Consider the following 22,555-nt stretch of genomic DNA (forward strand, 5'->3'; position numbering starts at 1 on the left):
TTTATCAAACCGGATATGGGAAATACTTGCAGGAATCTGAAACACAGCACTATCTCACAAATTAGCTTGTTTTGGTCAATGTGGTTACTTTTCATAGACATATATTATTTTTAAATGAATTAAGAAATTCCTTAAAACTCTGCCAGTTTTAATTATAATGTGTACAGATAAGCCACACATCTTCAGTATTTATTTTGAAACCAAAAAGTCCTAAGCAAAAAGGTTTGAGAACCACTGGTCTATGGGATTCTTTCCAAGTCTACAACACTCTTCAGGACTAAAGATCCTAACTGAGGCCATGCTGTTGAAACTACAGAAGCTCTCATAATTTTAGGTACGTGGATGAAGAAATGGCAAATGAGTCCAAAGTAGGCAAGGTGTATCCCTGGGCTGTTCACTTTTCCTAACTGAACGAGTTTCCCTCTATGAAATGAAGAGGATGGATTGAGTAAGTATTTACTTAGTCACTGACTAAAGGTTTCATTAGTCAAACAATGTCTTGATGATTCTAAGTGGAAAACAATCTCATCTATACTTTAAAAGTGGTGGGCTCCTAGTGTTGTTCATAGTTCAAAAGGTGGAAACAACCCACACGTCCACTGATGGCTGGACATGGCCTATACACGACGGAATATTCTTCAGCCTTGAGAAGGAGGGACATTATGACGCCTGTTACAATATGGATGAACCCGGAGGACCTCGTGCTCAGTGAAATACACCAGTTACAAAAGGACACATACTGTGTGATTCCACGTATGCGAGGTACTTACAGTCATCAAAATCATGGCGACAGAACGTGGTGTCTTCCGGGGCCCAGGAGCGAGAACAGGAAGTTAGGGTTCAATGGGTGGTTTCAGCCCGGGATGATAAGTTACCGTTTGGGAAGATGAAAAAGTTCTGGGGATGGAGAGTGGTGACAGCTGCCTGACAAAGGGAATGTGCTGAGTGACACTAAATGTGCATTCAGAAAGAGTCAAAATGGCAAATTTTATGATATGTATATTTTACCACAATAAAAAAAAAAAATCAACCTTGTCCAAAAATCGATGGGCTGCTATCAGCAAAAATGTTAAAAATGCTTATGGGTCTATGTTAAACTCACGATAGCCCCTTCTCGGCCTTCATTCATACCTACTTTTTTAATCAAAAATGCCTCTCTTGCATGTAACCAAATTATATTCATCCTATAAGATTTCACGTCGGTCCCAGCATGAGTCATGAAAATGTATAAAGGGGGCCTCAGACTGCATCTGTCCTAAAGGGCCTGAGCTCTGTTACGGAGTTCCCACGCAGGACTCACACAGACCTCTCCGGGCTGTGAGTTTCCTGTGACCACGGGGGGGCACCTCCTGGCTCACACTCCCCTCCTCAAGAGACCAGCGCCCTCTGGGCAGCCGTATCCATATCCCTGTCACCCTACGCAGCCTACAGCCACCTTCCACTCCCAGGATAACTTGCTGGGCCACCCTCAACCAAGCCGCACAGTCCGATTCTCCCTCCTTCCTGTGGAGTTTGCCCGGGACTAGGGACTCGTGGGCAGTTGGATCTCTGCAGTTGAAGAAGACACACAGACACAGGAGCCATGTTTAAGCACATACGTGCCGGAGGGCGAAGCCAGTACCAGAGGAGGAAAGAATTCAGTTATCAGCATGCCCTGGAATACAGGCAGACACGCTCAGAGGCCAGAGACAGACAGACAGACACCGATGGGCTTCCCGAGAGCTTCCCGGCCCCTCCTCCGTCATCCGTGGAGCTGCATGGCACACCTACGCCCGAGCCTGCTCACAAACGTTCGTTTCGTTGTTTTTTACGAAAAGCTGCCTCGTATGGTTTTCTGTTCACCTGAAATTGCAAACCAAGATCCGCGGAGCACGGCTCTCCCCACCGCAGGGTGCGGCACATCTCACATCAGAGAGCGTGACTGTTGGGAAACCTTCACAGACTCCACAAACCACACCACGCCCCTGGCAGCCCCTGCAAACACTTAAAGCCCCCCGCGTCCCCCTCCTCCCAGCCCCCTCTGACCAATCCTCCCCAATCGGCCCCTCCCCACGGGGCTCTGCCTTCGTTCCCAAGACTCACTCCTCTGGCGGCGGCCCCACCCATAACCGATAACGGATACTTAGTGATCTAGGCTTTGTTTTGGTGTTGTTCTTCTCCCAACAGCTGGTCGGCTGGTTGAGAGCAGGTTTTGCGCTCGGCTCATCTCTGGACGCCCGGCCCCGCGGTACCGTGTGCGCGGAAAGCACCGGAGTACTGAGTGACGGGTGACTCTCCAGTAAGGAAGAGACACTTTCTGAGGACCCACGACGTGAAAGGCACCTACACAAGACCCCTCCTCCGCCTCCTCCCGGGTGAGACTCCATCATCCCCATCTGCGGGGGAACGAGAAGCCGGCCCCGGTCTGCTCGCTTGTATTCGAGCAAATGCTCACACAGCGGCCTCAAGTGTCCACCCTGTGCTCGTCCCTGGAGAGCAGCCCCGGTGGGCTTAGCTGCTGTTGTCATCCCAGCTTACGGCTGACGAAAACGGAGGCTCAGGGAGGTCGCCGAAGGCTACCAGGCAAGTAGGTGGCTAAGCTTCTCCAGCTCATAATCTGCTCACGGCCACACGGCGAGAGCGCAGCAGTGAGAACCTGAATGCAGATCTGATTCCAAGGGCCCTGCTTCGGCCCCTTCACCATGATCATCGCATGGTTGCTTCCTGACACGACCCGGCCTGGTGAGACGCTACAGCCATCTTCTTATGAGCAAGAACATGGTACAGCAAGAACCAGAAGATATTAGGGGGGTGATAAATTTCGCCGGGGCCTACGTGGTGCCCTGTAGGGCATCAGAATTACGTACTGAGCCATCTACCTCCCCCACTGGACTGCCCGTCCTGGCCTACAGGGACAGCATCCGGTGCGTCGCCGGGTTCCCTCTGGTGCCCAGCAGCGTCCAGCATTAACCACGCACTCAGCACATGCACGTTGAAGGAAGGGGCGTGACTTCCCAGAGCTAACAGACATGCCGCCAAGGCTAGGGAGGAACGAGAAGTTCCCGCACCCAATCTTCAGCCTAAAACTCTGGATATGGACCCGCCTTTCCCTGGAAGTCTAAGGGCAGTGTCCACAGGAGCTCTAGAAATGAGGCTCTAATGGACACGTGCCCCTACGCAGGGGTGGCATCGTATGGCTCAAACTGCACCAGGTTGCCCCGTGCCCTCTGGCGCGGCCACTCCTTCTTCCAGCTCTGAGCCCGCTCTCGTAGGACAGGCAAAGCAATCCGGGGTCCAGGGATTCGGCTTGGGTTTCCACAGATGGATCTCGAGTGCCCCTCTCCTCGAGCCTCCGAGGACTTCCCTCCCCGGGACCCGACTTCTCCACTGCCCGACACTCACCCTCTCCTTCGCTCGGGAGCCGGGCTGCTTCTCTGGGGCCAGGAAACACACGTGCACCTGACCTCCTGCAGCACTCCCGGCCCGAGTCCTCGTCATGACCCAGGTTTTTCTGTTCTCCCCCGCAGAAGCATCGTCCCTCCTTAGAGACGTTTGCTGGGGAATTAGAGCTCCCGCCAAGTGCCGACCCCGTGCCAGACTCATCGGCACATGAGCCCTTCGAGACAGAGAAAGGTTATGTTGCGGCCCGAGGTCACAGTGCTCGACATGAGAGGCAGGACGGGAGTCAGAACCAAGTCTGCTCAGTTTTGATGCCTGCGCTTTTCGTACCGTCGCGCTGACTGTACCTTTCACTCTCGGCGGAAGAGGACACTCACTCCTCTGTGTCCACGCTCAAGTAACCTCCTTCCCACGATGGCAACAGGCTCCCCTCACAACCACAGCCTTCTGGCTCATCGCTCAAACGGTGCCTTGCCTAGCTCTCTTACTAACACTGCTTATAGGAAAAACCAGAATCTTATAACCGTGGCCAATTCGTTCTCAACTTGCTGACGGAACAAGGAAGGCTCACAGGGTCGGAGACTCACCAAGGGCACGGTCTGCTCCTCTTCCCCAGTTTGTGGGCCCGGAACACAGGCCAAAGGGCGCTGCACTCAGAATAACAACCAGTGACACCCTCCTCTACAAAATGCTTCCAGTGCCTGTCGTCCCGTGACCCTCACGATCACGTTGTCTTGGAAATATCACAGGTGGCAGAGATCAAAGGAAAACGGTGAAGAGCCTGATCCAGGCCAGGAAGCAGAGCAAGGCCACGTCCACGCTCGAACCACCGTGTGGCCCTCTGGGGCTCCCGCCTCCTCTGTTCGACCTCCCAACCCTCACACCCGCTACCCTCCTCTCGGCAGAATGGGAATCACTGAACGATGACTGGGACCGGGACACAGGTGTAGTCACTAGCTTCCAGGAAAAAAAAAAACACAAAATTCCCAAATGCCCACACCACACAAAAGATCTGGCTACAGAATTTATGATTCCCAAGGCAACGAGGAAATCACCTGGAGGCATTTCTGGGTACATTCTATGCATCCGAACAGCAAAACTCCCTTCTCCCAAGCAAAAGGCTGTTTGCACTAAATCAAGTGACTCTGCACTTGTGGTGTCTTCCACGGTCCTACAGAAAGAGGGAGAGAATGAGCAAGGCCGGGCAGCACAGCAGACGAAGAGTTCGGTACAGCAACTGGCTTCCTCTGTAGTCCGCCCCTCTACTGTTGCAAAAACCTCTAACTCAGGTTTGGTGGTGGCTGGATTTATTTCAACAACAGAAAAGAAATGGGCTGTCGTTTGCGCGACCCAAAAACCACTTTAAAGGAATTTTATCCACCTTAATGCCTACGTCACAGAATGTGGACGCCAGACGGATGGGAGGAACCCGGGGCCCAGAGAAGGAAAGTGACTTACCTGCTGAGGTCACAAAGTATTTGGTTAAAAGGCCCCAACCGGGAGCCGGGCGGCCTGACGGCCAGGCCGGAGCGCCCGGGTCTGCACGGAACTGTCTTCTCCACACGCCTCCTCCAGGGGCGAGGACAGAGCTCCCGGGGTCCCCCTGCAGTTTCCCAGGACACCGAGCCACTCGCCGAGGACAAATCCTGCAAGCAACGAGAAATAACGTCCACTGCTACTGTCTATCTAGGAAGACATGGTTAGCCGCCCAAACCTCCCTCCTCTTTGTCAGGAAGGGCAAGGAACGGTTCACAGATTCCCGGCACGCAATTTGTCACGGCAGCAGACTGCACACGCTGCCACGTCCACATTCTCCTCGGTCCGCAAGCTTCGCTGGCGTGTACGAGACCCGTGCTGTTTGCACCCTCAGTGATGGTCAGTGTCTCCGGGCAACCACGATGGCGGCTGGGGGTCTTTTTTTTTTTTTAATATTTTTATTTATTTTTGAGAGAGAGAGAGAGAGAGAGAGAGAGAGAGAGAGAGAGTGTGTGTGTCTGAAGGGGGAAGGGACAGAGAGAGAGGGAGACACAGAATCCGAAGCAGGCTCCGGACTCCGAGCTGTCAGCACGGAGCCCGACGTGGGGCTCAAACTCACAAACTGCAAGATCATGACCTGAGCCGAAGTCGGACGCTCAACCGACTGAGCCACCCAGGCGCCCCAAAGGGGGTCTTTTCAGTGTTAAGTTTTCGCCCCAGACCCCTCTCATGTGGCTCCTCCCTCCCAAGTTCTAACCCACTGCATGGAAACTAGATGTGGGTAACTCCCCTTATCTAGGGTCACTTGCAAACAGGTACGGGCTTCTCCCTACTTCCCCAGTGCCCCTGGCTCTCCCCTTCCCAGCCCCAGCGCGCAGCCCCAGCTGGCACCCGGACCTGCCAGGCTCCACGTGTCCTTCTCACCGGGTGGAGCTACGGTCACCGCCTGCTGCCGGCCAGCCCACCCACGATCACCTTGCTGCCATCTCCCCCTCCCTCCCCAAACTGCCAGTCCTCTAGAGCGGAACACACGTCCGGCCTCCTCGGCGAAGACACCCTGGTCATTCCATCCATCCTGACCCCCCTTCCCAGAATCTCTCCATCCATGTCTCTGCTTGGCCCTCCTCACTGCCGATGCTTACAAGGAGCCCAGCGTTGGTGGCCACACAAATCAGATCCACACCCCCCGTTCCGAGCCTTCCTAGCCGTGTGACCTTAGGTCAGTGAGTAAGTCCCCCAAACGATCTCATCCTTCACATGAGATGCCGATCATGTATCTCAGTGTTGTAACGAGCGTTAAAGGAGGGGCTCTACGCACAGAGCCAAGTACCTCACAACTGGCGGCTGTCGGCATTACGACTGGCATATGCTCATCTTCCTGGTTCACTGTGCGACCTGGGATCGATGGGATCGATGAGTAGGTAAACACCACGCACATACTTCTTACCTTCCGAAACTAAGTCCTTAAATATCTGCCTCCCCTTAAGAGAAGTCATGAAACACTATCCTATACGACTCTATGCAAATACACTTAAAAGTAGGTGAAATACATAAGCTCACAGAAAGGAGTACAATTTACCAGATTGTCTTAGAAAGCATACACAGACCAATTTTCCATAGAAGCAGCAGAGAAACGTGTCAAAGAATGAGCCCCACAAATGCAAGCCCCAGGCCCAGATGGTTTTACGGGGGAATTCTACCAAACCTTATACACCAAACCTTACTACACAAATTGTTTCGGAGGGTAAATACAGAAATTTGTCAAATACTTTCTTTTTTAGAAGTTGGTACAAAACCGATGCCTAAACCCGACAGAGATAGCACAAAAAGAGAAAACCGAAAGACTAACGTTACTTACAAATACCAATGCAAAAATCCTAATTAAAATATTAACAAACAGAAATCAACACAATACGTTAATAGCGCACCATGACCAAATGGGGTTCGTTGCAGCAATGCCAGGATGACTCGGTGTTAGAAAACATGCTCATATAATTTATCATATTAATACCTTCTCTAATGAGATCATGTGATTCTCTCCATAGATCAGGAAAATGCATTCAACAAAATTCAATACTCACTCCTAATTTAAAAAAAAAAAAAAATCAACGAATGGGAATTGATATATATACTTCCTTAGCTTGATAAAATACATGTAGTAACTCCTATAGGCTGAACGTCTGTGTTCCCCCCAAATTCATGTTGAAACCTGATGCCCAGTGTGACAGTACCAGAAGTGGGGCCATTGGGAGGTGATGAGTCATGAGGAGCCTTCTCAAAGGGGAATGGTGCCCGGTACAAAATGGTACACAAGAGGCCCTACAGATCGCTCTTGCCCCTTTCCCCTGTGAGGACGAAAAGCAGGCAGTCTACAGCCCAGAGGAGGATCCTCACCAGAACCCATCCATGCTGGAACCCCGATCGCAGACACCCAGCCTCCAGGGCTGGGAGACATTAATGTCGGTTATTTACAAGCCTCCCAGTCTATGCTACTCTGGTATAGCAGCCCGAGCGGCCTAAGACGCTAACAGACAAACCAAAGCAAGAAGAGGAACCTACTTAGTGAGAAAGACTTCAGGCGTTCCCGGAAAGGTTGGAAACAAGTCAAGGAGGCCCGTTCCCTCCACCACGTTTAACACTCTATTGGAAGCGCCAGCCAAAGCAATTAGAGAAGAGAGACAACTAGAGATTTACGAATGGAAATGAAACAACAAAATTATCTCTGTCCGAGCTGATGTGAAATCGTTCATGGAAAACCCGAGATAACCAATGATAAAGCTACCACAAATAATAACAAACTTCGATAAAGTTTTCAGTGAAGTTTTGCATATTAATTCCGTACCAAACAAGCATTTAGAAGTAATCAGAAAGTAGAACACTTGAAGTAACTTAAAAAGAAACGTGCACAAGCTCCATGAGGAAAACTGAAAGCACTCCTGAAAGACAAAGAGGTAAATCTGAACAAACAGAAAAGTGCCCCCTTGCCTTTGGAGAGGACAACTTACCATCAGAAAGATGTTAATTCTGTCCACGGTCACAAACCCATTTAATGTACCAGCGAGGATGCGGGGATGTCTCGGAACAATGACGAAGGGCGGACCCTACCCCCTATTAAAGGTTGCTGCCATTAAAAAGGTGTGATGCAGGCACATATGTTCCCAGGTGGATCAACACAACAGAACAGAAAGTCAACAAACGGACCTGTATGCGTTCGGATATGTGGCACCTGACACGGGTAGCATCGCAAACAAAGGGGGAAAAGATGGCCCTCCCCCAAACTGGAGTCAGGACAACTGGCAGCCATTTGGAGGAAGAGAAAAGATAAATTTAAGTACTTACATCACACAACAGAAGAAACTCCAAAGATACCTGAGAATCCAAATACCAAAGACGAAGCCATTCGAGTCCTCAAAGAAGCAGAAGGCGAATTCTTTTATAACCCCGGCCTGGGAGAAGATCTTCTAACTAGGACTCAAAATCAGGTGCCACAAGAGAATGGGAGTCAGGGAGGCTCCGGAAAGAACAGCACAGATGAGGCAGGGCTCACACCTGCCTCCCGCGGCGCACCGGGGCCTTGTGGGAAAGCGCACATCTCTCCGAGCTGACGGTCTCCAGAGGCTGGGTCGCTGCAGAGCTGGGGAGCCTGTTGCACGAAACCTCCACGGCTCCCCCTCCCCCGGGACCAGGGCACTGGATTTGAGGCTCCAGTTAGGAAGCAGTTTCTAAACCATGGCTGGTCCCGAGACCAACCTCCTTTTCAGAAAATGGCCCTTGTCCCCGACCTCCTTAAGAAGTGACTTTTCCTGACACTGTATCAGATCTCAACCAGCCCCTGCCGATGTTTCCAGGGTCATCCTCTCCACTCCCCCACTCTGCCTCACACTGCGGCAAACAGTACGGTTTCCTACACCCGTCGGGCCTGCTCTTGCCCGCGGACGGTGGCCTCCACCCTGCCCATCCGTGTCGTGCTACACCTCTCGCGGCCACGCCTCCCTTACCTGGCCGCCCTGCGAGACAGCGCCGTCCCCACCGGGCAGGCCTGCCCTCGGCAGAGTCCACACCTGACGCAGGAGCGGGGGCTGGACCCGTGTGTCTGCCCCGGCGGGCAGCGGGCGGCCTCACGTCGGGGACCGCCGCGTGACTCCACGGACGTGCAGTGTGCTTGGCGAATTCACACGCCCGTTTGTTTCTACATCTCCATGCCGGACAAAACTCCTGAGATTCGTGTGGAAGAGAAAGTTGCAGAGAAAAATACCACGGACCGTCCTCTCCTGGTAGCCATGTCTTCTGTGCTATTCTTAGGACACGCGATCAGAAGTGGCGAAGGAATGATTCTGACAGCTTCACGGTCTCCGCCAGGTCGATGCCCGTCTCCGTCAGCAGAGACACCGACAGGAGGACTTGGGAGCGTGCTCAGGAGGGACGGGGCTTGTGTGGCACTGGAGCAGAGGAGCCGACGCTCGAGCACAGCACAGCATATTTTCCCTTATAGGGTTACGGTCAGGACTCTTCGTGCAGACTCTGGCAAATCTTTCCACAGGCCCCCGCAGATAATCTCAATGGGCTGCCGAAAGGTCCATCTGAGAAACCTCAGGAAAAGCAGCATAGCCTCAGACGCGGTCGGCCTGGCGAGTTTGCCTCAGCTAGACCACGTCCAAAATTCCTCACGACTCAGACGACCACGATCCGAATGACCGGATGCGGGACCCGACCAAACGTCTTGGGCTCCCGGTGCCCTGCCCTACAGCGTGGGGGTAACAACAGTTATGTGCCTCGCGAGACGGCTGGAGATCCAAAGAAGGCTATAAATAAAAGCCCGGGACTTCAGGGGAATTCCATTCAGGCTCGTTTAATTTGATTCTGAAAAGTCCAAGTAAATAAAGTTGCTACTTGTCACTCTCTCGGGTCTGCAGCCCTGGCGGTCACCGCCCAGTTTCAGCATCGACCGAGAACTGATCCTTGTAAGATCTGTCAACATCCCAGAGGAAAGCTTGCATTTCTACGAGAGTAAGTGCATGCATATATATTCTGAGTCCTGAGACGCTTCCTTTCTGGTCAGAGTGAGCCAGCAAAAAGCCCCCCAAGGGATTGATGTAAAAATCCACAGGGCACATTCTTGCAATCATCATAAAAGTCGGATTAACACATGGAGAAAAAATAAAGCGCTAAAGGAAATATCCTCCTATGACTTTGTGGAAAGCAACAGAGGAGCAAAACCTAGATCTGGAGCTGTCTTCCATAATCAAAATGATCATGTCATCTGACCCCCTGAAGCCCTATTCCTAGGCTGGCAGGAGAGACCACAGATAAAAGCAAGCCGGTTGCTAACAAAGGTTCCAGTATGATACTGAGAGCACGGTGTTTGCATTCTACGGAATAGAAACTGATTTCAGTAGTGAGTTGCGAAACACCGACCACGTGCAAGACATCGGACTCAGAAGTAACAGCAAGCCCCGACTTCCAACGGTTCACGGCGGAGAGCAGCAGACAAACATTTGGACCCGCGATCCTTTATTCTATGAAAGGGAGAGTCGCAGGTTTTCACAAAAGGTGGCGCTGCAAGATCCCCACGTCCGCAAAGGTGGCTCTGACAGCAGCATCCAGGAGGAAGTGGAGAGTGAGACTACTGCACGAACAGGCCCGCGGGGCAGGGGATCTGAACGACAGCCCTGGGAGGATGGAGAAGGAAATGTGCTCTATTCACTGCACTATATTTCACATAGTTACTAGAAAAAAAACCTCATGGCACAGATACTTGGGTAACCTAAGTGTGGGGTGTACAATAATAAGTAACACAAACATGGTCTCTTACACTCAAGTTAGGGAAAAAGAGCCAGAAATGAGGACAGACGCTGTGAACGAAGCACCCGGCCAACAATTTTATGTCACATTTTCTAGCTCCAGATGCCTGCTTCATCTCTGAGGTCCTCTGCCCTTAGGAATGGTTCTCTATTCACAGTGGCCCAAAGGTGAAGCCACCCAAGTGTCCATCGACGGAGGAACGGATAAACCGAGTGTGGGCCATCAGACAACAGAATTTTATTCAGCCTTAAAAAGGAAGGGAATCCAATCCGGACACCTGCCACCACACGGACGACACCGTGCTAAGTGAAACAAACCAGTGACCGAAGGGCAAATGCCGTAGAAGTCCACTCGATGAGGTCCTTAGGTATTCAGATCCACAGACACAGAGTGCGGGTGGGGGGCGCCAGGGGCCGGGGGAGGGGAGGGGAGGTAGTGTTTAATGCGGGCAGGGCGTCAGTGTGGGAAGGTGGGAAAGTTCTGGAGACGGAGGGCGGTGATCCACAACAGTGCGGGTGTGTTTAATGCCACTGATTTCTATTCTTGAAAAGGGTTAAAATGGTCAGTTTTATCACAATCTTTTTTTTATTTATTGAGGTATAACTACATAATACTATATTAGTTTCAGGTATATCACACAATCTGTGAATGAATGAATGAATGAATGAATGAAGAATGGCTCCATGTCACCCACTCACAAACACCCTAGCGCCCCCTGAGCAAAGCTGAGCCTTGTCCAGCAGCCAACCCTTTGCCAGTGTGGCCCCAGCGTCCTCACAGATGGATCACCTTCCACACTCTGCCTGTGTGTGCTTCCGTGAGGCCAGATCCAGCTACTGCTCATTCTTTCCAGAACATTCTTGTGTTCCTTCCTCTAACCTTGGCTCATATGTTCTGCAATACACCTGCCCCAGCACTCAACTTCTCTCCCAAGCAAGATTTCTGTGGGTGAAACCAAGCACCACCTCGCTCTGCAGACCCTTCCCAGATCATCCCAGGGGACGGCGACCACTCCGGCCTGTGCTTAGGCCCCTCATCCGTCTACTCTCCTGCCAGTTTCTCTGAAAAATAATCGGATACTCCCTAGCAAGGAACAACTGAAAAGTGAAAGAGAAAAAAAAAAAAAAACACCTCATTCCATTTATAATGGCCTTAAAATATAAGAAATACCTGAGTTGAACAAAGTGTTGTGGAAGACGTATAAACTGTCCACTATGAGACGCTGCTCAGAAAACTGAACGCAAATCTAAATAAAAGGAGAAACACCGTATCGCAGAGTGCAAGACTCTGTAGTTAATTCAGCAATTCTCCCCCAAGATATCCCAGAGACTCAACACAATCCCAAACAAGGTCCCAGCAGCTTTTGCAAAGAGGAGAAAAAAAAAAAAAAAAGATGCTGAATCTAAAGTACATGAAAATGAAACAAACAAGAATAGACAAACACTGCGGGGAGAAAAACCATGTTGGGGGACTTCACCGAGCTTCGAGACTTAACTGCCAGCCCACAACAACCAAGCCCATGCGGTACTGCTGTTAGGAGGGACAGTGAAACAGAGCAAAGTCCCACACGATGGCCAACTGGTCTCAGACAAAGATGCCAAGTCACTTCAATGGGGAAAGAACGGTCTTCGGAACAAATGGTTCTGAGCAAGTGGGCGTCCCATGGAAGAGTGCCTTTCATCCCCTGCATCAAACCGCCTACGAAAATGAACACTCAAATGGATCAGAGGCCTGCAGATAAAAAGGAAAACCATAAACTATCTAGAAATAGAAAAGAAAACATGCCAGTAATTATTTAGGACTTTGGAGCAGCCCAGGAGCTCTCGGGAGAACACAAAGTACTAACGTAACATTTAGAACTCGCTAAGTTGGGCTTTTGAAAGACATCACTTAGAAAATACTCGCAGTGCACATTTGACAAAGCACAACAGACTGACTCCTCAGAACGTCCAGAGAACCTAACAACAAACAACAGAGGGGTCCGACAGCCCCACACGCACAAAAGACACAAACGGCCGTGAGACGTGGGCACCACCAGTCACCGGGGTGAAGCTAGTTAAAATCACGACAGGACACGCCTCCACGTGCAGCACGATGACCAGAGCTCGCGAGACTGGCGGCATCAGGCACAAACAAAACCGCGAGCGTGCGGCGCACTGGCACTTTCCTGGAAGGAGCCTCCGTGGTGCAGCCACTCCAGAGAACATTCTGGCAGCTTCTCCTAAAGTGAAACGTGCATCTCCCGTGGGGTCCGATAATTCCACCGCGCGTGTCTGCACACAAACGTTAGCGGCTTCGCTCAGAACAGCCAGACGCTGCCCTTGGCCCAGAGATCGTTAGCGAATACCCAGATAAACCACGACGGAGTATTTGGTCGCAATAAAAAGAAACCAACTATCCATTTGCGCCACTTGTGAAGGAAGCACAAAGAGGCACACTACAGGATCCCATTTTCATGCAATTCTAGGATCAGCAAAGCAAAGTGACAGAAAGCAGATTGTGGAGGGGGGAGGGGGACGGGTTGCCCTGGTCTGAGTGGGCGAGGGACCGTCCTGCTGGATTCTGGATTCGTGGGGCTCCAACCAGGGCGGGGCGGGCTGATCACGTGACAGGCACAGAGTTCAAGGTCAGAGAAAAAGACCCCACCTAGTCAAGGCGGAGCCACACGAAACAGGAGACCTCTGCACACTGAATCTGATAATGCCAGACAAACGGGATTCTGAGAAAACCGAGGTAAATGGGATGTGAAGAGAAGATTCTGCCGCACGGCAGAGAGGGAACAGGAGCACGGACTGGCTCGGCACAGCAAGGGCTAATTCCAGTTTCCTAAGGAGGGAAGCAGGGCTCCTAACCACAGGCGCAGAGACTCAGAAAGTTCCAGGGAACGGAGTTGTGTCTTCATCACCATACAGCTGCTCGGAACTTCACTCACGAATGCGTTCTCCTTCTAGTCAACGGAAGGAACAAAAACAAAAGGGGAAACAAAGGCAGACTGAATTCGTAAGCCGGGTCCGACTCAAACAACCGAAGGCTTTATTCTCTCCCAGGCCGCTGCTGAGGCCGACCAGGTTCGGAGGGGTCACGGCCCACACGGCTGCAGGGGACAGGGGGCAACCCGCACCCTCGCCAGCTCTGCCTTCTCCCAGGGCCGAGAGGTTCCTGCTCAAGTACGAAGCCCTCCAGCAGGAGGTCAAGGCTCCGCGAAAAGCGGCGCACAGCCGCCCCTGTCCAGCAAGCATGGAGGGGCCGCGTGAGGCCCGGGTCCCCGCGCACCTGCGGGGAGGCAGGGCCGGGCCAGGTGCAGGGGCGCGGCGCCCGCCTCCGCCGCCAGCCGCTGCCTCCTCACAGAGTTCCAGGGGCAGGCAGCGAGGTGTGGAGCCCACCCACCCTCTCTGGGCACATCTGTCTCCCTGCTGACTCGTCTCCCTCTTCAGGCAGAGGCTCCTAAAGCTGAAGAGATCTTGGGCAGTATCCCACCTAATACTATGCGGGGTGTTTTTTTTTAAGTTTTATTTATTTTGAGAGAGACAGAGAGAGAACATGAGCAGAGGGAGGGGAAGAAGGAGAGTGAGAGAGACAGAGAGAGAGAGGGACAGAGAATCCCAAGCAGGCTCCATACTTAGCATGGAGCCCAAAGTAGGGCTCGATCCCACGACCCTGGGATCATGACCTGAGCTGAATCAGAGTCAGATGCTTCATCACCCTAGCCACCCAGGCGCCCTTAATACTATGGTTTTATGAACACAGACGCTGAAGCTAGGGGAGGAGCAGGGACTTTCGGGCCAAGGGCACAGAAAGGACCGACAGAAGAGTCTAGTTGCCCAGAAGGTTCTCTTTCTCTGAAACAACCCTACCTCCACAACCCGCAGGGACGGTGCTAACTCAGGGCACAGAAGAGGCCGGGCACCACCTCCGAATGCAGAAGCGTCGCTTTAAAAGAACCCGAGGCCGCTCCACACAGAATGAAAGATGAGCCTCTGGCCCACGAGGCCGGCTCAGAGAGCCCAAGGCCCTGCAGATGTCCCCAGTGACTGCCGGGACAGAGGATTCGTGGGGGAGGGGCGGCTAGGAGGTTCCAGAGTGGGGAAGCAGCTCGCAGACCTCGCTCTCCCCGGGCGGTGGGAGAAGGGCAGGCGGAGGGAGAGGGAGGCCCACGCCAGCTGCAAGAGCCCACGTTTCCAGGAACGGAGACAAGGGATGTTTCCTCCTAAGCTCCACCTTTTTCGCTTCCATCTAGATGGTACGAGCCCTGCAGCCACACTTACCTGAGTCATCTGAGACGCGGCTTTGGACGACCCGCGGACACTGGGAGGCAGGGCCCCAGGACACCGAGGACAGTGCCCCCAGACTCCAGACGTGCCCACCGGGCGAAGCCGGCTCACCTCCCACAAACTCGAAGCGGTCCTCCCCGAATTCCAGCTCTTCCCTGCACCGCTTCTGCAGCTCTACGGTGACCTCGCATTTCAGATTGCTCCCCTGGCCCCGCCAGCTGTGCCCGAACTGCAGTCCTCGGTCAAGAGCGGGAAGGGAGGAGAGGGCACGTGTGAGGACGGGGAATGGACGGCAGGGGCAGGGGGCAGGATCAAAGCACACGCCAGAAAAAGACCAAATAGAATTCTCGCAACCAGGGGGAGCTTTAGTCAAACGCTGGCTGCCATCGACGGCTCATATTATACAGGAGAGACTGAGGCACGAGAGAGCAAGGCAGTGTGCCCAGTGACGCCCCGGGGGGGAGGGGGGGGCAGTAACTTCTGCCTCGTATTGTTTCGCTAGTCTAGAACTTTCTACGCCACTCTGCATTAGCGGGCCGGACAGCCCCTCTCTGTCAGGAAGATAACAGTCCGTGACGACTCTCGTGTCTGTAAAGACACAGAGCTGCCTTCACAGCTCTCACGTTGCAGAATTATATTTTAATATTAAAAAACCAGAGACAAAAGTATTTTTAAAATGCTTCCTCCCTGTCCTCCAGACTGGAACTCTCACTCTGCCATGGGAATACAGCTGGCGGGGGGGTTCCTGTGGAAATGCAGATTCTGATTCCGCAGGTAAGGGGGCCCCGCGGGGCTGCGTTCCTAAGGAGCTCCCAGGTGACGTGATCCTGCTGGGTCCGGTCCCCCCGGGCCCTCACCCGGCCCTCACTGAGTCTGCAGACCCAGTGGACCGACCGGCCGGCCGGCAGCAGGGCTCCTGGAAGAAATCGGGACGGCGTTGCTGCCGTGAAGCCTCCTCCCACCCACAAGGGGGGCGGGACGCTCACCGCAAACCGGATTCAAGCCTCCAGCAAAGTCATCAGGAGAGGGGACGGTTAGCCCAGGAACGAAGCCCCCAAACACACGTTTGGCCTCTGGCTAAGCTCCGAACGGCCAGGTCCAACCGGACTGAAAAGACTTGGTAGCACGGCTCGACCTGCAGCCTCCTGCCTCTCAGTGGGGACAAACCCGCCGCGGGCCCAATCTGGCCCGAAGCCTCTGTTTGCACACAGTTTGGTTGGCACCCAGCCACGCCCACTCACCCCTGGTCCACGGGGGCGGCTACCGGAGCCTAAAGCCCAAAATCTTCGCCACGCGGGAAGGGGGTTCAGGGAAACGAGGTCCAGAAAAGCGAGCCTGAAAGCCAAGGGCCGGCATACGATCCCAACACTGCAGAGGCGGTCGCGACAGGGCAAGGGTTTGGTTCGGATTTGGTTTTGTTTTAATGTTTATTTATTTTTAAGAGAAAGAGAGAGAAAGAGTGCAACCAGGGGAGGGGCAGAGAGAGAAGGAGACACAGACTCTGAAGGAGGCTCCGGGCTCCGAGGTGTCAGCACAGAGCCTGACGCGGGGCTCGAACTCATGAGCTGTGAGATCGTGACCTGAGCTGAAGTCAGAAGCTCAACCGACAGAGCCCCCCAGGCGCCCCCAGGGCAAGGACTTGTGAGGCATGTCGGCTAAGAGCTGAAACACAATCTGCTAAGAGCTGAAACACAATCGGAAATGGAAGACCGAATCCGCTTCTGAGGCTCACGTCTTCCTGCTGCGAGTGTGGAGCCGGCCTCACAGGGACACCGGCTGAACGTGACGTGCACCCGAGTCACCTGCCCCCACAACTGCTCTTGCCCCGCATGGAAACCTGACTCACAGTGAGGGAGCAGCCCAGCAGCGGAGAAGCTGGCGTTAGGGCTTCGGGTGAATTTGGTCCTATCGTCTGGTCATCGCGAAGGGCCAAGGCTGCGGGCTCTACCTCCATCCGGGTCCCTCTGTGCTCCTCTGGGGCTCCTGACAGCAGGAACAGAACCGAGGCTCAGACCGCACGGGGAGCGCAGGGCCGACGGGTCTGTCTGCAGGGAAAGCAGACTGAAAGGCCATCTGTCGCCCTGCCCCTACCCCCTGGCAGATGGGGCCCCCACCGCGCCCGTGTGGATGGGGAGGGGCGGTGGGCACCAAAGGCTGGGTAACATATGTCTGTGTGTCAATGGAAGTCAATTAAAGGAGACGGTTGGCCTCACAATAGCTTCTCAGGGTCTGGAGCTGCCAGCTCCCAGGACAGATGAGATTTGGGTTCTGACAAAATGCAATGACGAAACTGTGGTCACACACAGAACCAGCGGACTCCAGAGTTGAAGCAACTGGCTTGAAATTCCTCTCCCCCACCTCCTAGCTGTGGCCTCAAGAACACAGCGACATCACCGCTCCTCCCTCTGCAGAATGGGAAGGAAGGACGGGGCCTCGCCACCAGGGCTCTGCTGAGATGTGCCTGGTGAAACATTTAGCACCGGATAAGCCGTGAGCAAACCGTGACTGCTACCATCACCATCATCAGTATAATTATCTGTAAAAGAGCATTTTGTAAAGTTTAATCTCTGCTTTAAAGAGCAGGTACAAGGATTAAACGAGACGATAGCAACTTGCCTAGAACGGAGCAGCGGCTACGCTGTCCGGCCTCAGTAAACTGTAGTCTGCCCGGAGGCACCAAGCCTCACCTCCCCTGTAGATGTCACGAGAGCCCCCCCCAACCTAGCGAGAACCCCTCTTCCAAACACGTCACAACGCTGCTTTAAATAACGGTAGAATCTGCGGAGACGTTATTTCACAGATGAGGAAAGGACTTCCTGGAAGGGTAAGTCGCTCGAAGACACAAGGCTCGCAAGTGACAGAGTAACCACAGCAACCTCATAAAAGTACCAGCAACTTCGGGAACCCCCAGCTCAGTAATCCTGGCTTCAGTAAAGCAGAAAACTATGCCATCATGTTATCATTTCCGCGTGCAAGTGTGTGTCTCTCTTCGAAGTAGTTCTTTTCAAAGTCGATGCAAAGAGCCCTATTCCTGCAGGAAAACATGTCCCTCACAGTGTCCAAAATACAGCATAAGCCACAATTCAGAGATTTCTAACACACATTTAGTTTTCCGGGTATAGGACGTTAACCTGCCCCCCAGGATGAGGATCCAGAGGATACAGAATGAACTAAGTCCTGCTCACGCCATCGTGACAAACCATCTAGAGTAAACCTTACTTAATCCACCAGCTCCCTCCAAAGAGGGGTCTACACCGCCCCCAACTCCCTTCCTCCCCACTGTGCTGGGCTCCCACGCCCCGCCGCCCCCCCTCCCGGACCGGCTCCCATGGAGTCACAGTGACATCTGTCCTCACCTCATCGACGGGACGGCATCTGACCACACCCCCATCGCCCACCCTCTGGACACGGTTTCTCCTGTGTTTCCCGAGATACCTCTTCCTTCCCTTCGGTTGACAGGCCTCCTCCGCTACTGCCATGCATCTTCCCGGACCCGGGGCTTTTTCCCTCATCATCACACTCATCCGGGTGATTTCCTCCGACTCCATGAATCTAACTACCATTTGTCATGGCCCCTAAATTCCCGTCTTGAGCTGAGACCCCGTCCACACTTCCAGCTGCCTTCTGTGGGGAAACAGAGCTGAATCCAGCCTTCCTGAGGAATGCCAGAGAGATGGGATCGCATGCACGAGACACTCGGGCGCAGGGGACAGGGTGGTGACAAACAGCTGTGAAAGCGAAGGCCAGGGGACACGGATGGCGCATTAGGAGAACTGGGACATGAGAGGGAGCCCAGTGTACCTGCCGATGTGAGGCAGCTGCTGTCCACAGTGGTGGACACCGTGTGACACGGGCAGGCCCCGTCCCGCAGGAGTGAGCGGGAGACGCCCTACACCTTTGTGGCCTCTTTGCTTGTGAATCAAATCAGCTAATCCTATGTGAATTGCTCATGTTCTTCGCGGTCTTGCTTTCTGCTCCTCCCCGCCTCTCCCCCGGCCCCCCGCACTCCAGGGCCTCGGGCTTGGACCTCAGTCTTAGCCCTGCCACCAGCCACCGACCCCCTGGCCCGAGGGCTCCTGCTGGCCCTTCCCCATCTTGGTAATGGCGTCGCCGGCCTGCCAGTCACTCAGGCCAAAACCCGAGAAGCCTCTCACCCAACCGGTCAGCACATCTTACGGGGTCTCCTTTGAAAACACAGCAGACTACCCGCTTCTCATCTCCCTTGTCATTTCCCACCAGGCCCAACCTCTGCGTTCGCCAGCCCAGGTTGTTGAGAGAGCTCCCAACCCACCTCCTCTCCACTTCACCTCACCCCTGCAACCTAGCCTCACTAGAAACAGTTGGGAACGAATGAATGAACGAACGAACGAATGAACGAATGAATATACACACACACACAAACAAGACAAAGAAAGAGAGGGAGGGAGGGAGGGCGGAAGCACAAATCTAAGATGTCTGGGGAATCCTCTGAAGAGCATACAGGAATTCTTTGTGTGATTTTTGCAACTTTTCCCTAAGTCTGAGTTGTTTCAAATGAAAGAGTGAAAAACAAAACCAAACGAAACTCACTCCCTCCTTCTGAGTCCATCCTGTCTCCCTGCAGCCCCCCAGCTGGGGGGACCCCTCTGCTCAGCCCCACTGGTTTTCAGAAGACGGTAAAGAGCCCTTGTCTTTCTTTGGTCTGACCGAGCTTGGCAAGGGGGGTGTAAAAATAGCGGACGCAGGACCCACCCACAGACTGTCCTGCGAGAGCTCTCCGTTTAACGGGAAGGACAGATACACAAGCAGAGCATTTCAGAATAACGTGACGCGTGCTTTGGCGGGGACGCAGGGCTACAGGGACACGCAGCTCGGAGAGGCGGCCCAGAACCTCAGTCCTGTGTCTTGCAGGCACCCCGTGACCACACTTTCAAGGCTCTGTGCACATGTGTGCGCCCAGGCCATCCACTCCCTCAGGGCCAGTCCCAGGGGCAGCAGGAATATGGGCCCAGCTCAATAAACCGTGGACGAGTGAGCAGGTCAAGAACAGCTCGTCCAGCAATACTCAGTAACACAACAAGACGGCGTGCAAACCATGCTTTTCTGGTTGGAAGCAAGGCTCGGTTCACAAACCATCTCTCCCCAGAAGGGCAGAAGTCAAGGCATTCTTTACCATCATGCACGCCGAAGGCTCCCTGTGCAGGAGAAAGTCCCATCGTTATCCAACAGCGTGCACGGCCGATAAGCCTCAGCCTCTCTCCCATCCCCGGGGCCTGATAAAACGAGCTCTGGAAAACCCTGATCATTGTGAGGGTGGCTCCCAGCCCCAAGAGCCTCCAACACCAGAAGCCGAGGCCAGCAGGCCGACTGGGGGCAACAGATAACTGGGAGGTAAGAACAAGAGGGGCAGCGGGCTGGGAAAGTGCTGGAAGCAGGTAAGGCAAATAGAGACCTGACAGTGGCCGCCCAGGGCCCAGGGAGTTAAGAAGGAAGTTGTGTGTGTGCATGTGGGGTGGTGGGGTCAGTGTGGGGGTTGTGGGGGTGAGTGTGGGGTGTGTGTACGTGTGAGCGTGGGTATGAGTGTGGACTGTGTGTGCGTGGGTGTGGGGTGTGTGCATGTGAGGGGGTGTGAACGTGGGGGCGAGTGGGGGGCTGTGCGTGGAGGGGACATCGTCCGGAGTCTGACTGGCAGGTGGAACAGCGATGGGTGAACGATTGGGCTGAGAGCACCTGGCTGGGTCTCGCTCGCTCGCGGTCCACACCGATCCAAGTGCACGTACCCCCTCAAGTGTGAGCCAAGCAAACGCCTCCGGCGGCCCTGCCAGGAGAACGTCTAATTCACATACGTGGCCAGGAACAACACCGCCGCTATCACGTTAACACCGAATAAATCCTGACTGCCTACAGCCCGCAAGAACGACACCCTTGGCGACTCCGGTTATCACAGAATCCTCCAGAAATCTGTAACGCGGCAAGGAGAGGCCGTAAAGAACACGCCACACACCAGAGCGCCTCCCATGCTGCCCGTGCATAAGCTGCCCGTGCATAAATGTCTCCACCACAGGGGAGCCCGGGGGGGGCTCAGGCGGTCAAGCGCCCGACTTCCACTCAGGTCATGATCTCACAGTTCGTGGGTTCAAGCCCCGCATCGGGCTCTGTGCTGACAGCTCGAAGCCTGGAGCTTCTTCGGATTCTGTGTCTCCCTCTCTCTCTGGCCCACCCTGCTCACACTCTGTCTCTGTCTCTTTCAAAAATGAATAAACATTCAAAAAAATTAAAAAATAAAACATAAAAATAAATTTCTCCAGTGCAGTCTATTTAGCAAACTGTCCTTCTAGTATCTCTGTGCCAATGGCCACTCTTCCAGCATTAGCTGCAAACTTAATGCAGAGACACCCCCCACGAGGTCAGAAAAGTGGCCCAGCCAAACAAGCTGGAGAATGAACTGGCAGCAGGCAGACCACTGCCCCTGTCCCCGCCTGCCCTGCTCCCCCTACGCAGGCTCTGACCAGAGTAGCCTTGACAAGTAAACCCCCGTGAACGCGGCACCCAGTGTGTGATTCTGAAAGCCTGTCGTACAGCCCACGAGAAACTGTAAGCGGGACCTTGAAGACCACGAAATGCATCCACGTTGCCGTGCGTGGACTCGGGAGTCTGGTCACACAGCCACGACGCGGTTAACCCGGCGAAACTCAACAACGAATGACGGACTAAATATGTGCAGGACGCAGAGGAACAGGACTTCCAGGCTCGAGAAGCAGGTCCAAAGGCGGCCTGGCTGCGAGGCTGCAGTGAAACGGTGGCACGGCCCGGTCCAGGACCCCGGTGGCAGGACTCACCTCCCCGAGGAGCGCCACGGCGTCTTCCACGGGGCTGAACGCAGCTGCAGGCCTGCCGCACGAGGAGGGACCTGACCGTGGCACTTGAAACGGGACTGCAAGGCCAGATTCCAAGTCACACGTGGGATGTGGGCACGTGTCCGCCTGCACCCAGCAGGGACACGGAGGAAGCACTCAGTCACTAGATGCCAGCGCGCCTGTTACCCCTCCACTCCCTTCCTCCGCTGTCATTCCACGTCAAGTCCCTGACTTCCCTCTGACACCGCATTTCAGGAATCACGTATTTTCCCAAGACTTCCCCCACGATTAAAATGCCCAGAGCATCCTGACGAAGCGATCTCTCCTGCCACCGTTGTGGCCTCCAGTTTTATAGAACGACGTGCATTCGGTGCCACTCGGTGACCAGACCGCAGCAGCTGGCAAGGCTGGCTCCCGCAGGACGGCAGGCGGGCAGTGGGGCCACTTTTCAGGCCACAGTCCTACGCAGCTCAGGGAAGCCGTGGCCAGACCGCCCCCTTTGAGGAGAGCCCAGAGGAGCGGGAACAGGTAGGGAAGGTAAGCAGGAGAGCAGGTGCACAGCCTGTGGTGAGAAAGGCAGGGAGCACGCAGGCCCGGAGAGCACCCGTGGATTTTTACACAAGGCGGTGGGGGTGCTGGGCCAATTCTGCTGCTGCCTTTTAAACACTGCTGTAAAATCCGAACTTGCACAAAATAAAGGGATATCGTTTTAATAAGTGTTCCTCTCGGTGCTCGGCGTCACTCCTGGGTAATCATTCAGAAACTCCAGCTTACGTTCTAAGGCTCACACCC

At 53.9% G+C, this 22,555-nt stretch overlaps 1 protein-coding gene across 9 annotated transcripts in view; it reads right to left on the reverse strand.

The window, feature by feature from the left end:
* Positions 1–22,555, reverse strand: part of AFAP1 (actin filament associated protein 1) — a 146,038-nt gene that overhangs the window by 85,967 nt on the left and 37,516 nt on the right. For 3 of the 9 annotated variants that reach the window (XM_053901721.1, XM_053901725.1, XM_053901720.1), the window contains 2 exons: positions 4,837–5,024; positions 4,434–4,549 (listed from right to left, as the gene is read on the reverse strand). The exons of 1 other annotated variant lie outside the window; for it this stretch is intronic. In XM_053901721.1, the coding sequence (XP_053757696.1) occupies positions 4,434–4,464 (31 nt within the window). In that variant the 5' untranslated portion in view covers positions 4,465–4,549; positions 4,837–5,024. Of the gene's footprint in view, positions 1–4,433; positions 4,550–4,836; positions 5,025–8,852; positions 9,576–16,773; positions 16,795–22,555 lie in introns of those variants that run through there. 5 more of the 9 variants (XM_053901723.1, XM_053901727.1, XM_053901719.1 and 2 more) reach the window with 4 other exon arrangements.

This window comes from Panthera pardus, unplaced genomic scaffold, assembly GCF_024362965.1.
Source record: "Panthera pardus isolate Hobbes unplaced genomic scaffold, ASM2436296v1 HiC_scaffold_13, whole genome shotgun sequence".
Taxonomy (NCBI): Eukaryota; Metazoa; Chordata; class Mammalia; order Carnivora; family Felidae; genus Panthera; species Panthera pardus.